At 48.4% G+C, this 17634-nt stretch overlaps 1 protein-coding gene across 4 annotated transcripts; it reads right to left on the reverse strand.

The window, feature by feature from the left end:
- Positions 1-8406: 8406 nt before the first annotated feature.
- LOC125545087 lies at positions 8407-17268 on the reverse strand. 4 transcript variants are annotated; one of them, XM_048708948.1, is made up of 4 exons: positions 17080-17268; positions 16552-16990; positions 10045-10728; positions 8407-9945 (listed from the first exon to the last, which is right to left on the reverse strand). In XM_048708948.1, the coding sequence occupies exons 1-4, from the start codon at positions 17103-17105 to the stop codon at positions 8665-8667; spliced, it is 2430 nt and encodes an 809-aa protein (XP_048564905.1). In that variant the 5' UTR covers positions 17106-17268; the 3' UTR covers positions 8407-8664. The 4 variants fall into 4 exon arrangements, with proteins under 4 accessions (XP_048564905.1, XP_048564907.1, XP_048564904.1 ...); XM_048708950.1 differs by having other exon boundaries at positions 8407-8833; positions 8941-10728; XM_048708947.1 differs by having other exon boundaries at positions 8407-10674.
- Positions 17269-17634: the final 366 nt, after the last annotated feature.

Genomic DNA, 17634 nt, shown 5'->3' on the forward strand with positions numbered 1-17634 from the left:
AAGATTCTTCGCCATGTGCATCACGTCGATTGCGGAGCGGACCTCTAGGTCTTTCCGATAGGGCAGGTCCCAAAATATAGATTTCTTCTTCCACATGGGTGCGCGTCTGTCAGCGTCATTCGGAACAGGTTGTCCACCAAGACCCTTTCCAAAGACCACCTTCAAATTGTTGACCATATCATGTACATCAGCACCAGTACGGTGCCGAGGCTTCATCCGGTGATCCGCCTCACCTTTGAAATGCTTGCCTTTCTTTCTTACGGGATGCCTGCTCGGAAGAAATCAACGATGTCCCAGGTACACATTCTTCTTACAATTAGCCAAATATATAATGTCGGTATCGTCCAAACAGTGTGTGCATGCACGGTATCCCTTGTTTGTCTGTCCTGAAAGGTTACTGAGAGCAGGCCAATCATTGATGGTCACGAACAGCAACGCCTTTAGGTCAAATTCTTCCCCCATGTGCTCATCCCACACACGTACACCTATTCCATTCCACAGTTGTAAGAGTTCTTCAACTAATGGCCTTAGGTACACATCAATGTCGTTGCCGGGTTGCTTAGGGCCTTGGATGAGCACTGGCATCATAATGAACTTCCGCTTCATGCACAACCAAGGAGGAAGGTTATACAAACATAGAGTCACAGGCCAGGTGCTATGGTTGCTGCTCTGCTCCCCAAAAGGATTAATGACATATGCGCTTAGACCAAACCATACGTTCCTTGCATCATCTACAAACTCCTTCCCGTACTTTCTTTCGATTTTTCTCCACTGCGACCCATCAGCGGGTACTCTCAACTTTCCGTCTTTCTTACGGTCTTCTCTGTGCCATCGCATCGCCTTGGCATGCTCTTTGTTTTGGAACAAATGTTTCAACCGTGGTACTATAGGAGCATACCACATCACCTTGGCAGGAATCATCTTCCTGGGGCGCTCACCCTCGACATCACCAGGGTCATCGCGACTGATCTTATTGCGAAATGCACCACATACCGGGCAAGCATTCAAATCCTCATACTCACCGCGGTAGAGGATGCAATCATTAGGGCATGCATGTATCTTCTGCACCTCTAACCCAAGAGGGCGGACAGCCTTCTTTGCTTCGTACGTACTCTCGGGCAATTCATTGTCCTTTGGAAGCATATTCTTTATCATTACCAGCAACTTTCCAAATCCCTTGTCAGATACACCATTCTCTGCCTTCCATTGTAGCAATTCCAGTGTGGTGCCCAGCTTTTTCTTGTCACCTACGCAATTCGGATACAACAATTTTTTGTGATCCTCTAACATGCGCTGCAACTTCTTCTTCTCCAAATCACTTGCGCAGTTTCTCTTTGCATCGGCAATGGCCCGACCTAGATCATCAACGGGCTCATCTGATGCCTCTTCTTCAGCTTCTTCCCGCATTGTCGGCTCAGCTTCTTCCCGCATTACCGGCTCAGCTTCTTCCCTCATTGTTGTATCGTCGTATTCAGGGAACCCATGGCCAGGATAGTTGTCGTCGTCCTCTTCTTCTTCATTGTCTTCCATCATAACCCCTCTTTCTCCATGCTTGGTCCAAACATTATAGTGGGGCATGAAACCGACTCAAACAGTCGGACGTGAATGGTTCTTGACGTAGAGTAATTGTGACCATTCTTACAGCCAGCACATGGACAAGGCATAAAACCATCTGCCCGCTTGTTTGCCTCAGCCGCAAGCAGAAAAGTATGCACGCCATTAATGAACTCGGGAGAGCATTGGTCATCGTACATCCATTGCCGGCTCATCTTCAATACACAGCACCGAAAACACCAAATTAATACAATACATAAAGTTCATACAACACTTAAATGCAACAAACAAATAACTCTCTAGCTAAAGAATTTAAATGCAACAACAAATGCGATCAAGATCGCAACTAAGGTAAAAATTGATCCAACAGCATAATGATACCAAGCCTCACTATGAATGGCATATTTTCTAATCTTTCTAATCTTCAAGCGCATTTTCTCCATCTTAATCTTGTGATCATCGATGACATCGGCAACATGCAACTCCAATTCCATCTTCTCCCCCTCAATTCTTTTCAAAAAAAAATTCAAATCCTCGTTTTCTCTTTCAACTAAATTTAACCTCTCGACAATAGGGTCAGTTTGAATTTCCGATTCAACTACCTCCTACATGCAAATATCTATGTCAGCTTGATGGGCATAATTTGTCATAAACACGAAATGCAACAAATAGTTTTAAAAGAGAATATACCACATCCGAATCATAACAAGGGCGAGGGCCGACGGGGACGGATATCAAAACCATGGCACTATGTATAACAAACAACATACGGGTAAGATAATTATACGAGTAACTATATATCCAAATCACACAAACATCATTTTTTATATAAAATTTCATGAACAAGAGGCTCACCACAAGGTGGTGCCGGTGACGGGACGGTGCGGGCGATCGACGGTGGTTACGACGGAGATTTAGAAGGCACTAAGTAAACCACAGCTACATATGCAAACTAAGTGTTATTTTGACCTCAATTTGCATATGAATCAAATACTACCACATATAATTCCTCCCAAATTACTAAAACCCACAATTAATCACTATATAAACCAATGCAAGAGCTAATCTAGCAATGAGAGATGAAAGGACAAAGTTGCTAACCTTTGTGATCATTTGAATGGATGGGGGCCTGCAAATCTTGACAAATTTGGGGCAAATTTTGTGATGAACTCGAGAGGAAGAAGGGAAGAACAAAGGAGAGGGAGAGGGGAAAGGGGGAAGAACAGAGTGCTGATGGACGAAGGGTTTATATAGGACGACCTTTAGTACCGGTTCGTGGCACGAGCCGGTACTAAAGGTGCTGGAGGGGCCCCACTCTGACAACATCCTGCCACCACTCTCGTTAGTACCGGTTCGTGGCACGAACCGGTACTAAAGGTTCGCCACGAACCGGTACTAAAGAGCTCCTCCTGCCTAGCCGTTGGAACCGGCACTAATGGACACATTAGTGCCGGTTCTGTTACAAACCGGGACTAATGTGTCGCACATTTGACCCTTTTTCTACTAGTGGAACCTAGAACTTGCATATGGGAATATCCAATTTGATTCCTAATAAATCTTTTTTTACCTACTGTCTACTTCTTCAACCCTAGAAAATTCTACCAAATAAATTTAGTAAACTACAAACTATAAAATAGAAAATGCATAAGCCAGTAAAACGATTTGAGGGAGGCAGAAAGGAGGCGGGAGGGAGGAAGGGAGGAGAGAGCGTCCAGAGGAGGGGGCGGCCGACGAGAGGAGGGAGGGAGGCAGAATGGAGAATGCGGGAGGGACGAAGGGAGGAAGGAGATGGCGTCCAGAGGAGAGGAGGCCGATGGCCGGCGGGAGGAGGGAGGCGAGAGGAGGAAGGAGGGAGGAGAGGAGGACGTTGGGCGGCCACAGGAGGGAGAAGAGAGGAGGGCGGTGAGAGGAATAGGGCGGGAGCTACCTCAAGACAACGACGGGTGTCGGAAGTGGCAGATAGAGCGGGCGACGGCGACGGCAGAGAAAGCAGGCGATGGCTGCGAGAGAGCGTGAGGGGAGAGTGAGGTGGACGGGTCGCGGAGGAAAGACGATAAGGCTGGCTTAGTAGTCGCATGGGTCATGGGCTCGTGCTACTACTAAGCCCATTAGCAGTAGAGTGACGGGTAGGGGAGAGGAGAAGGCCACTTAGCAGCAGCATGGGTAATGGGCCAGCGCTACTGCTAAGTGTAGCAGCAGTAGCGTCAGTCTGTAACCCACGCTGCTGTTCTAAGGGGGCCCCACTGCTGCTGCTAAGTGGGGCCCACCTGCTGGCACCATGCACACATAGTAGTAGCGGTGAGCCATTGACACGCGCTACTACTATGAGACTAGTAGTAGCGTTGTTTTTTGCAGAACGCTACTACTACGGGCAGCCCCGGTGGGTGAGGATGAGACTACTTAGCAGCAGCGCTGGTACATGCAACGTGCTACTACTAGGTAGTAGCGCTGCCTCTCAACCTCGCACTACTGTTAAGATTCTATCTATAAGCATTCTTCTAGTAGTGTCTTGTTGATATAGGCATTACTGTCATTGGTAGTTAAAGTGACAGCTTATCTCTGAGCGTGGTGTGTGTTATTTCTTTCACCTAATTGCGTATGACTTTGGGTTCCTCGAAGCCCATCGTAATCATATGAATCGAAGGATAATAGTGGCCTTGTCTTTTGTGTAGGATTTTCTTTTATCAGAAAAAAAAAAAGAGCTTGCCTATCCAATTTCTATTACCAGAAACCACCAGGTCTTCTTACAAAGAGTCCAAACTAAAAGAAATAAAAGGCCGAGTGTTCATATACATGCGCATATACTCATCTCTATACCGAAAAAGGCTTTCATCCTGTTTTATATATAAAGCAAAAATCAACACCATCCGAAACAAACATACATCCACACCACACACACCCAAGGCGGGATACAAAAGCGCTGAGCACAGCAACACCACCGCTAGCACACTACCACGAAGAGATGAAGCCGCATACAGCGAACCGTGGACTCCAAGGCGGTGCCTTTAGGAAGGATACGACATCGGAGCGCTGCCACCGCCCGATCCAAAAATCAGAGTTTCCCCCGGAGCCGCACGACGGGCGGTGAGAGCCGCGACGAAGCCTTCAAGAAGGGAACAAGCTTCGCCGTCGCCGGTCCGTCCGAGATAGAGCAGGTTTTCACCCCGGCCAATACTCACCGCCACTGAACGCTACACCCCGGCAACCATGCCGCCCACACGGCCATGGTCATCGGGCAGCGCCAAGACACGGGCTCTGCCCAAGAGTACTGTGCACGGCCACCAGGGCCGCCGTCCTGGCATCCAAGACCTTGACACCACCACATCCGAGACCCGCCGCTACCCCAACCAAAGGGACGAGCAGAAAAGGAGCCGCCTTTGCACCCCTGGCCCACCCCAGCGTCGAGACGCAATAGGTCAGCCAGCACTGGCATCCATCAACCCATCCTGCAGCCCGGAGCGCGAGACGAGATCGGCCCTGCAGCACCGTGGGGCGGGGACGAAGACAATCCTATTGCACCGTGCACGAGACGAGCTTGGTCCTGCGGCACTGTGCGCGAGACGAGCTCGATCCTGCTGCACCGGGCGCGAGACGAGCGATGTACAACAGCTAGGAAAGGGCCAACCCTTCGAAGGGAGTAGCGGCCGAGCGCCGAGGTGATGGAGTGAAGGCCGAAACGGTCCGATCGCAGACAAGCCGCCGCCGCAAGCAGATCCGCCAAGCAACCATGAAGCCGCCACGACACCGGGAGTCCACCACCGCCGGACCTCCACATGTCGCCGCCCACGGCCGGAGCAACTGCCACGCCCAGCCGCTACCCTACCCGCGTCGCCCAGCGAGCTCATAGCGCCGGAGCCGCCGGGCACGCACCACCGCCGCCATGCGCCGCCGGCCGACCCCCACCACCAGATCTGGCTGGATCAGCAGGGGGCCGACCGCGCGCCACCTCCCGAGACAGGAGTGCCGCAGCCGCCCCGCCACGCACGAGCCCCAAGGCACCGGCGCACCGCCACCAGTCGGTCGCCCCGCGAGTCCGCCGCCGAGCCGCTGAACCCCGCAAAGTCCAGCGCCGCAGCTCGAGGAGACCGCCCCGCGCCGGTGTCCCACGAGCAGGGGGAGAAGGGCCCCGCCGCCGCCGCCGCGCCCCCCTCCCCCCGGCTTTTCCTGACGGAGCTCGCCGGCGACGGCGGGGGAGAGGGGAGGAAGGAGGGTTCAAGGCTGTAGAAGGAAAGGGTCCCATCGACGCGCGCGGGCGCGCCGCGGGGGTGTGGGGGAGGAAAGGGGGGAGCAGGGCAAGCCTGGAGGCGCTCGCCCGGCGGCGGAAGCAAGCGAGGAGGCCGGCGGCGGCGCGGGGGATGGCGCTCCTCCCACTGAATGTGCATCGCCGGAAATGCTGATATAAATCCAGGAATAAATGCGAGCACCAGGACTTGAACCATGGTGGGCTGAAGATACCACAATCCTTTTAACGATCCAACCACAAATTGATTCGCGTACGATCAGGTACTTGTGCTCGCCAATATGTGTGCTAGTTGACGCGGTTCTATGACTCTTTGTTTCACAAAGCCTCCACAGTCTTCAAGAAATTATGAAGTGCCACTAGTACAAGAAAGCCTATTAACAACGTTTGGAAAATAGTGCTAGGGGCGAGTCTTCAGCAAACTATGATTCCGTCAAAGATGGGCAAGCTAAGGGCTACATCTGGTAGTTTCTTAGTTTCTTTAAAGGCAAGCTCTTCAGCAAACTATGCTTCTATCTAGGGTCCAGATATATTAGAAATAGAAATCTGGATTGCCAATCACCTAGTTTATAGGAATGTTATGTGGAGTAATAAATATGAAACAAATGGAAGGACAATTGTCAACTCCTCAATTTTCTTGGTTTGCTTCAAAGTCAGACGAAAGGAAAAAATCAGGGAGGGTAAGCCCCGCTCCATTAGTAATTCCATCAATAACACCCATATATAAAACCCTGTTAGTTTAATTATCAAAAAGGCTTTCACCTCATTTTATATATAAAGCAAAGATCAACCATGGCCCAAGTACAAACGCATCCCACGACAACACACGCACCCATCCAAGATGAGATACATAGGCGCTGAGCACAGCAACATCACCCTTAACACTACAAGAGCAATCGGGGACCTCCACCGTGAACACGCCACCGCGAAGAGATGAAGCCGCATATGACGAACCGTGAGCTCCAAGGCGGTACCTCCAAGAAGGTTACAACACCAACGCGCCGCCACCGCCCGACCCGGGGGTCAGAGTTTCCCCTGGAGCGACACGATGACCGATGAGAGCCGCAACGACGCCTTCAAGAAGGTAACGCGCTACGCCGCCGCCGGTCCGTTCGAAGACAGAACAGGTTTTCACCCCAGCAACCACTCACCGCCACCGAACGCCACACCCCTGCCACCATGCCGCCCACACGGCCATGGTCACCGGGCAGCACCAAGCCACGGGCTCTGCCCATGAGCACCGCGCTATCACCACCAGGGCAGCCGTCCCGGCATCCAAGACCTTGACACCACCTCACCCGAGACCCGTCGCTACCCCAACCAAAGAGACAAGTGGAAAGGCCGCTCCTTTCACACTCCTGGGTGCCCCCCCCCACCCCCCGCACCGAGACCCAAAAGGGCCGGCCAAATTGGCCTCCATCGACCCGTCCTGCTGCATCGGGTGCAAGAAAAGCTCGGTCCAAACGCCGGGCGCGAGATGACCTTGATCCTGCTGTCGAGCGCGAGACGAGCTCGGTCCTACTGCTGGGCGCAAGACGAGCAATGGACTGCAGCTGGGAGCGGTCCAGCCCAACGACAAGGGTAGAGCCCGGACGACGAGGGGAGGAAACGAAGGTCCGATACAGGCCGCTCACTGACGGCCGACGCCGGAGGAGACCAACCGCCGCCGTGAAATGATCCAGACCACCACCATGAGCTACCACCACGCCGTGACAGCCCACATCCACGTCGAGACCCCAAGGAGCAGCCCCGAGCCACCTTGTAGCAGCTGCGACACGCTAGGCCGGGAAGGGGGGCTGAGAAGTGGCGGTGCTAGGGTTGGCTCCCTGAGTCGCCGGCGGGAGCGACTTAGGAGCGACCTTTTTGTCACTGGTTTCTTTTCTCGATGCTTCTCCGGCCTTGGATTCTTTTACCCTCTTACACCGAGGGTAAAGACTAAAGACCCTAGTATAGATAATATCTTTACAACCACGATTATTTGACCAACTATATATTATCTTTGCTTGATCAAAAAGAATTAATATGGACTTGAGGTAATGTTGAGTTGATGAAAAGAGAACGAAGTTCAGTACTTCTCATGATTTGAATTTCGAAACTGCTCCACACACGATAGTGTATGGACGATAAGTGCACGACCAGAGGATCCAGTGGCCACTGCTCAGCTGTGCTCAAGATTCGTCGGCTCGATTTAATCGCCGTGCATGAGTCGTCCAAACATTGCCGTCCCCGTAGCATTGCTCTTTGAATTTCATTCCGTAGACGATTTGTTTCTCCTGACATATTTTAGCTTTGTAACTGTAGTGGGCTTTGGTGCTTTGAATTTTAATCTCTGTTGGCAGCAGATCACATATTATGGAAAGGCCAGGCAACTGAAGAATTGATTAGGGGTTATTCTATTTGTCCACTTGTTCTCGGACACTTGGTATTTTTTCTTTGCCGGATCAACTGCAACCTATTAGTGTTTAGCCTTAGGGAGTTGTTGAAGTATGCCTCGTGTATACCAAGAAATTATATGAAAAAAGGGGATGTTGCATTACGACTTACGAGTGAAAACTAACCTCGGAAAAACAAATTGCACCTACTATAACCAGGTTGCAAATGCAAAATGTAGGTAATACAATCTACCAGTACCAGAAATCATTTAAATTCAGACGAATACAGAAAATATCAGATTGCATGCTGTTGGATAACACAAGCCATGGATACAGGTTCAGCTGAGAAAATAACTACTAAGCAAGCACAGAAAGCACAAAAAGTATGGCAACTATTCTTACAGGATAGTGAATCTAGTTTTACAGAAAGAAAATTGTAAGCAATTTTCAAAAGGCTCCTACTTCTGAAGGCTAAACAGCATTTCACAAAGTCTATCATCATGCTCCTTTGTTCTGAGACCCTGCAGCATTTCCGCTCCTACTTCCGAAGGATAAACAGGAGTACACAGGCATAGAATCGCCATGTGTGCTATCGCTTGGCACCAGTATATGCTTCGCGCCGGGAGTGAGCTTCACCGGTCCTGATCTCTTCTGCACACTGCGACAACTAGAAGAAGCATTGGAATTGTCAGGAACAGCTCTCCTCATTCGGTTCTCTGTATTTCTGGACAGAAGGGCTGCATCTCCTGTGCTGTTGGAAACTTCTTGAATTACCTGGCCTGGATGGCTGAGTGTATAACTCACAGAGTTAAGAGGGCAAACCGACGACCTTGCTGAATGCACAACATGTTGACGAGGTAAATCGGCATGGAACACTGAAGGTGGTGTCCTTTGCTGTCCGGTTATAGGCAAAAATGGTGCTGCAGGTGGTTCATCCCCAGCGAAAGGATCAGAGAAATAACGCCAAGGACGCGGTGTATTCTGATGGAATGCTGCACTGCTATGATTCGGAAGAGGTGGACACCCCAATAGAAAAGTCTGATTGGTCCGTGAGTTTGAAAAACCACCATACCTGCTTTCATATGGCAATCGATCTCCAGAAAATATATTAGCTGCAGGAAACGGGTGACTGAAATCATGTGGAGTCCTGTACCCAAAATGTGCGTGACTTGTGCTTGCATGATATGTTGAAGCTTGAGTTGTTCTGGTAGAATTTACCGCAACATTGGGGAAACTTTGAGCTTGTAAAGAGAAAAAAGGCTGTCCTTGTGGCAATAATACATTTGCCTTAAGATAGTCATTGGTGGAAGTTCCTGTATGTTTCTGTGCAGTTTCAGCAAACGATTCACCTCTGGTCGTGCAAACTGTAAGATCTTTACCCATCAAACGAACTGTCTGTCCCGTAGAAGGACTACACTCGTGCCCCACGTTCAACTCAGAACGAGAATATAACTCCGTGCTGTGAGACACATTACATTCACGAGAAAGCTGGGAGCCAGCATTATTCAGATTTCTGGAGAACCAAGTCTTGTGCTGCGTAAATGAATCCTGAAATGTCTGGTCTGGCAATGCACAAGGATATGTACTCATAGTCATGGTATCATTTACTGAAACATTACTGCAACCCCAACGAGTCTCAGCGAGTTCTCTTAAGCTCAGTGGAGAACCAACAGCATCTATGTCGGAAACATTGATTGCCTCACCATTCAAAAATGTGCCTGCCCATCTTGAACTCTTTATTTTTTCAAAGTCAGAAGCAGGTGGTTGGCTTTCCAGTCCCTGTGAGCCAAAAGATAAATTCATCAAGTTTTCTCCACCAGCGAGCAATTCAGCATCAGAACTTAAAGTTTCATCATGTCTATGCTCAAGATTGGGCACCTCTAAATTTGAATCGTAGGTGCAGCCTAAATCAGTACATTCTGGTGGTGTCATATTCAGATCAATGAATGGAGCAGACATCTCTCTGTTACTAGGCTCAGCAGAGTACTTGTTATCGCAATGCTTATTTGCTTCTTTAGTCTTAGCGAAGGCTTTGTTGGGCATGTCAGAACTACTAGTTTCTGCAGTTACACATTTGTCTCCTTCAATGGACGTGGATGATGTTGACGAAGAGAATGACGATGAAGCCATAGCATCCGAGAACAGCTTGCAGAGACTTTGTTGTTTGGGTAGCTCACAACTCTGCGTCTTACTGCCAATTACACCATCTGCTTCTGAGAATTTGACACGCTTCACTGATTTGCAGCATAGTTCTATTACTTCATGGCCTTTTGAATTGACATGTTTCTCATTGGCCATTTTCACAGATGTGTGCTCTGTGTACTTCAGAATGCCTTGCCTAGGGAGAGATTTTCCCAGATCTCTTGGTTTTCCCACTTTACCAGCTTTGCTATTGTCAATGCACTTCTTTGTGTCAGCCTTCTTCTTTGCATTATTGATCTTCGCCTTCTTCCTACTCCCAGATATATTCTCTCTCTCTTTCCTGCGACGTTGTGAAGCCTCAGGTTTCTGCGATGGGCAAGCATCCAGTCCATCAGGTAAATTTGGATTTTCATGTGCTTCCTACACAATTGAGCAGCATTATTTCAAACCATAAGATACATATAACTGTGAGTGGACCCAGAGATGTCAGACTACAGGTTGGGTCATGTAAAAGTAACAAACAGGTGAAGTGAAACATAAAACTTTTGGTAGAATAATCCAGTATCACACGCAATTATTTACAGCCATGGTCGCTATGCAGCTAACGCCACATTACAAGGTAAAAACACATTTGACCCTTAGAAAATATGTACATAGATGATAGACATTTATGTCAAAGTATACTTGTAAAAAATAAAACAAAAACAATATTTGGATCGGGGTAGGGTTGAAAACACGTCGAACGCCAACTAACTGTTGGTCATAGCACATTCATATCCATGATATTATAAGTTGAGTACATTACATATATTCTCCTACCCAAAGTCATATCTGGATGCCATGTTGATTCATCTATACTTTAGTATGAATGGGATGGATAAATATAATTCATTTACACACCAGCCTCTTAAATTTTAGTATGAATTCATATAATGGAGAAAATTCAAATACAAACACAATAGTCAATAAATTGCTAGTCAATATGAAAAGCATAAAAAGAACTTATTCTCAACCAGTCAAATAACAAATAATTCAGACATGCATATCCATTTCTAGAAAAAGGTTTGGAAAATCAGTGGTTACTGTCAGTTTTATAGTTCTGCACCATCAATTCATCTATACCGTTCCAGCTTCCCCATCTCTCAATAATATCTTCTATTTAGATAAGCATTTGTAATACATGTTCCAAAGTACAAACATCATGTATGAGCGAGAAACGAGAGAAGAAAAGCAAGCCATCAAAAGCCATTTCTAGCAAAAGAAATGAAATGGATAGGGTGATTTTCTTTGTAGTGATTAGGATAGTAAAAACATGGACTTATTGAGTACCCAGACAACCAACCATGGGGAATACCTCCAGAACCGATATATTCCCCAGCTATCATGGCGTGCAAGCCTAAACACCATCACCCTCTCCCTTGTACCAGCCACGACGATCCCCTCCGTAACCTAGGCTGTGACAACTTGGTATCAGACTTACCGACCCTCAGCCAATCCCCACCACCATCCCCCATGGCCAACGAGATCAACAAGCTTCTGGGTGAGAAGCTATCCACGCACCAGAAAGAACTTCTGGATGGGCACGCCTTCAGGAAATTTGAAGACATAGAAGCAATCAGGGAGCAAGCAGCAGCCAATCGCCTGGCCATTAGCAGGGTGGCTCCACCAAGGGCCAGTACAGAACAGATGGACAACACAAAGGATATTGCACATTTCGATGTGCCCTAGACAGACCCAAAAGCGGCCCTAGACAGACCAAAAGGTGCAGATACAATTAATGTCGGTAATCAAACCATGTCAATCTAACAGCCTAGATTGCTCCAATGCATGGTGAGCGCTCAACATGTTTAGTGTGCCATTAATATTATGCCAAATATCAACATCTATTAATTAACGTGTAACTAATATCCTTACTAATATCAACATGCAATTAATTTCCTCCCTAATATCAACGCGCATTACACGTACGCATTTACTAGTTAGGGATCAAAGAAATAAACAGAGAAAAGAGGGAGCTTTACCTCTAGAACCGATCTATCCCCAGCCATCATGGCGCCCAAGCCTAAACCACTGCCTCGCCCTCCTACCATCCACAACTATCCCCTAGCTTTAGCCCTCCAACCACTTTACATCTATCCCCTCCGTAACCGGCAGTATATGCATGCCCAATTTCAATCAACATAGTGTTCAAAAAGTGTAAAACTAGCTTCTAAGCAATCCTTTATTCTAATTTCAATATATATTTATTTTTATAAATACATGTGCAAGGAAGAATTTATATACCAAAAATTAGGAACAAAAATATATACACAAATAACATAATGGCATGACTAGCTTGTTGGTTTCCATAATAAATACCCATTCAAAGAAATTTTTGATCTAGGTTATAAGGGAAACCAGATCGAAAACCATAACAACCAGAGTGGCGATATATCTTGTAAAAGCAAGCATGCAAAAAAACAAGTACATGGTATCGACACGATGCGAATAACAATCTCCAAAGCTAGAGAGTTTAGTGATGCAGCCCAAGTTATCTCAAAACCATAATAGAGGTGGAGAGGACCAGACTCCAAAAGACACCACGAGAGCTTCAAAACAGTCAATGCCAAAACCACCAGCAAGGATCACTAGTAGTCATCATTAAGGAGATGTGCCATTCCAAACCACGCATCCTCACACACCAGAGGGTGGTCATTTCGTAATGCCGATTGAAGGAGATGGGAGAGACTCTGACTTGTTGAACATGTATGAAGGACACACAGAATCTCCACCAAAAGAGTGGTCATTGCCCAAGGGAGTGGGGAGAACAAAGAAATGACATGATCTTGAAGAGTATCACTGATGTAGTTCTCTCCATAGGGAAGGGTGGTCTTTGCCCCATGCTGAGTGTAAGCACTGCATAACAAAGAAAATAGAACAAGGGCACCAAATGGTGGCAAGAGATGAAGAAAAAGAGCAAGCTTACAAGGATGGCTATGTGTGAATGAGTTCACTGAAATGGGCCACCGAGTGAAGCATGGATGGCGGGACTACATGACCGACACGAGGGGTATCACTTGGCAGCATTGCAATGCTATTAGGCGTCACGGCCGAACCCCTCAACAGGACCGCCACCAAGGACGGAAGAATCCGAACCCCTCAATAGGACCGCCACCAAGGACGCAAGGATCTACATGAAAGCTGACGATAAGATTCCATCCTGACACCCCTAGGAAGGTGTAATGACGCCCACGGGCGCCATCATCAACGAGCTTTCACTCAGAACCCAGGAGAATGAAGGTTTGCTACAGCGACGACTACGGGAAGTAAACGACACCCGCAAACGTCACCGCCGCCGGAGCCGCCCAGAGCCAGCTCGAGCTTACACCCCAGAAAAAAACCCACATCCTCCAAATCCTCATGCACCCCGAATCAAAGACGAGCATGCTCGCCAGTAGCCAGGTGCGGCCAGGCCAAGCAGGGCGATGCTGGCAGGTTGAGTGAGGTGGAGGGGTGGTTGGTGGAGTGAAACTTGTGGATCTGGGGTGTCCGGCCCACCCTTGGCAGAGCAGGGCTATGGAGGCATGGGTGCGCAAGTAGGCGGGCAAGTTCAATATCGACACACCCGACGACTCTACCATCATGGAGGGGATTGGAGGTAGTGGTTCCCAAGAATGATGGGGTGGTCGAGGCTAGAGGAAGCTAGCAGATGACACAACCCGATGGGGTGGGGGTTGGTGAACGCATCCATCAATCCTAGATCCAACAAGCACCGAGTGTGACATCATAGTAGGAGTTCCTCGTGGTGGTCGATGCGGAAGCGGAGGGGCGGGCAGGTGAGGTGTCAGGCAACTAGAAGAGGAAAAGCACGAGGTGCAGCCATAACCAGCGGGGCACATCACGTGGTGGCGTGTGCAAGTGTTAAAATACGTTGGCTAGCGCATCAGTTCAATATGGTATCAAAGCCACAAGGTCTCGGGATCAAATAATGGCCAACGCACTATCTAATATAAAAATAGTTAGGATCTAATCTCGATCCCACGACTAAGGTCTTCCTGTACGTCCACAGCCTAGACGTGAGGGGGGGTGTTAAAATACGTTGCCTAGTCCATTCCATCAGTTCAGACTTTTGAGAAACTTGGCTAGTGCATCACTTCAATAGCAAGCACTAGAGGTTGACATCAAGGTTGAAATCCAAGCTGAAGTAAGCTCGAGGGAGGGGTGCACACGAGTGTAGGCGAGGGTTAGCGTGCGCTGCCACTGCGGGCCCGATGGACGGAGAGCATGTCGAGCGCATGCAGGAAGCGGCAGCCCGCCGACAGACCATTGAGCCGTCAATTTGGATCAGAAGGAGATGAGAGATGCGGTGGTTTCCTGCCACACCATGGCCAACGTCCAACACCACGACGCGGGCGAGGGAGCATGCTACCGTAGCCGGTCGCGGCGGATCTGAGCAACACCACACTGCATCACCACCTAGACCATAGAGCAGCTTACTGTGCCCAAGAACCACTCTATGCCGCAATCATGGTCCCCGCCACCACCGTTGACTAGCAGGGCTTCACGATGCGGCGGCTTGTGTCCGCCTGAGTTTCTCGCACGGGAGCGATGTGGGGGCTCACCATCCTCAGTAATAAATATTTTTGCAGAACATAAACAAGAACTATTAATTGAAGAAAAGGTAATGTGTATTTTATAACCAAGCTGCTTGTAAAAGAATGTAATTTAGTAAATCTAAAGATCAAATTCGCAATTTGATCCTTGGAGATCCGAATAAGATGAATTATAAAATCTTAAAGGGTGCAAAACATGATGAGCCTTCTATGCATGCACGGTGGTCCAAACAATATTATGGTGATTAGCTCTATATTAAATGTTAATTCATTATACCAGATAGAAATCTTCAAACATATATATCAGATGTGGAGAAATAAGGTTTATATTCCAACACACTTCAAACTTAGGGTGGGTTTAATTGCCCCATCGTGCCTCAGCCACACGCCTATGGTGACTTCGTAAATCTCAAGATGATATGCCGGCTCAGTCTCTCGGAGGTGCTCATAGGGGTAGGGTGTGTATGTGTGCGTTCATAGCAGTGAGTGTATGCGCGTGTATATGAGCGCTTGTGTCTGTACTGATGCTTAAAAAAAAAACTTCTATCCCATTAATCTGGTCAACCAGATAACTATTGGAAAACTCCATAAGAGAGTACAAACAGCAGACCATGCATCATGTCAAACATATGGTGACAGGTTGACTGCGACGTACTGGAAACTACCACCATCTACTGAACACGATTCCTATGCATGCTCAAAGGTGTACCGAAACATTCCCACGCCACCTATCAGGCGCATAAATAGATTCACATATTATAGATTTGGTTTTTAAGAAAAAAATAAATGCTAATGAACGTATAAGGTATGGAATAATGAAGTTTCCTATCCAAGAGAAGAATGCAAAAGATATCGGTCTGGTAAGTGCTTTCTCCACGTCCGTTTCCTATGATAAAGTCTAGTGTATGGGTCCACACGGCTGAAATGTGCAGGAGGTACACCAAGTACGCATGCAGCTCACAACCCACCGTGCATGGTGTGAGAAAAAGGAAACACGGTGACGATGTACCATGTACTATGAGATGTGGTACAAATGCTGCAGTACTTGCTAGCCTGTCTCGTGTACAGCCACTACTGGCTTAGCTGGCCATCATAATCTGTTTTTGGTCTTAACTAAGTGTATGAGCAGCGGCAGGTATACATTTCACCAATTAAGCATGAAATAACAATATTTACATATACAAAACAGTAAATAGGTACTAGCAAATGAATTGATGCAACAGAATAGAACACAAAAATCGTTGTAACTTTAGCACTTAGCCAGAAAATCATCGTTCACCTGCCAGCAATTATTAGTACCCACACAACCTCTTAGACGAACTAGTTAGGCCTGGTTCAGATTAGTAGCTGGGTTCGGCACAGTGAATCCTTTACATAAAATATCCTGCGAAGCGACGGGACTGCCCCTATGTAAAGGTACAACTAATTGCTCCCCGCAAATAGCAACGAAATTATCTTCATAAAGTCAACTAAATCTAATAATATCCTCCGATTCCTCATCTCATGGACACGCAAAGCATTTACCCATCCCAAGGAGATCAAAAGTAAAATGATACCAGGGTAAAAAAGCATAGGAACAATAGTAGATGATAAGATTGCATTGACAGACAGGCAGTGTTGGGTTTGGGCTGGGCTGGGCTGGATCACGTACCTTTGTGGCCGCGAAATTCCCCTCCGGATCTCGCCCTCCGCTGCTCTCCGGCGCGGCAGCCGCTGCCGTCTCCTCCTGTTCCTCCTGCAGTCTCCTCTTCTGCTTCTTCTGCTCCTTGGCCCGCCTCACGATCGCGCACAGCGCCTCGTCGCCGTCCACCTCCGTTTGCTCGTTGCATCCGCTATCACCGGCGGGGGCGGAGGGAATGTCCAAGGGAGGCGCCGCGGCGAAGAGGTCAGAAATGGACCTCTTCTTCGGCGGCTTCGACTTCCCTGGCGACCTCCTCGGGGACGCCGCCGGCGCAGCAGCAGCCACGGCGGAGGCCAGCTCGTCCGCCCACCACCGGAACCGCGGCGCCTTAATAGGTGGGAGATGTTCGATGCCCAAGGGACGCCGACCCTCCGCCGCCGCCTCGCCCCTCATGCTCGCCGCGTACCCCCTTCGTACAAATCGCAAACGGAGATCAGAAAAAAAAAACGCACAGACGACCGCCATAAAAGCCGACGAGACGAGGCTGCGCAGACTAACCTGATGGAGAACGCGGCGGCGGCCATGGATGCGACGTCTCCGCGCCCCCTCGGCGCAAATCTACCCGCGACTTCTCAAGTTTTGGGGGAGACGAGGAGAAGTAGACTGGAAGGAAGGAAGGAGAGGAAAGCGGCGGGCGTTGGAAAGGGAGGTCGTCGATATCTAAAAGACGCAGCAATTACGATACGGAGTTAATACTTCGAGGCGAGGTTTTGATAGCATCGAGGCGAATAATTTACACTTTCCCGCTCTTCCCACCTTTATTTTTGGTACCTCATTAACTATTCGATATATAGTTATTTAATGCCTTGCCTGGCACCGGTGTCGTGCGCGAGAGGCCCACGTCCCATTTACTACTGCGGACGGCGACAGGTGATGGACAGCGACTAAATTGTTTTCCCCTTTAATTCCTGTGGCTGGTGACGTGGCACCATCGTTCGCCGGACCGCATCATGTGATAGCGAGCGAGTAGGTGCAATTTGTTGGGCGCACAATGCTCCGCTTACAATACTCGCAACTGCTGGGATCATGTACATTTTTTGTTTTATTTCAAAT

This window comes from Triticum urartu, chromosome 3, assembly GCF_003073215.2.
Source record: "Triticum urartu cultivar G1812 chromosome 3, Tu2.1, whole genome shotgun sequence".
NCBI lineage: Eukaryota > Viridiplantae > Streptophyta > Magnoliopsida > Poales > Poaceae > Triticum > Triticum urartu.

Excerpts from the sequence above, each read along its gene's own strand:
- LOC125545087 (XM_048708946.1), bottom strand. The coding sequence starts at position 17,105 with ATGGCCGCCGCCGCGTTCTCCATCAG. Across the intron at positions 16,991-17,079 it reads GCCGCCGCGTTCTCCATCAG|GGGGTACGCGGCGAGCATGA; the intron begins GTTAGTCTGCGC and ends ATTTGTACGAAG. Across the intron at positions 10,729-16,551 it reads GGAATTTCGCGGCCACAAAG|GAAGCACATGAAAATCCAAA; the intron begins GTACGTGATCCA and ends TCAATTGTGTAG.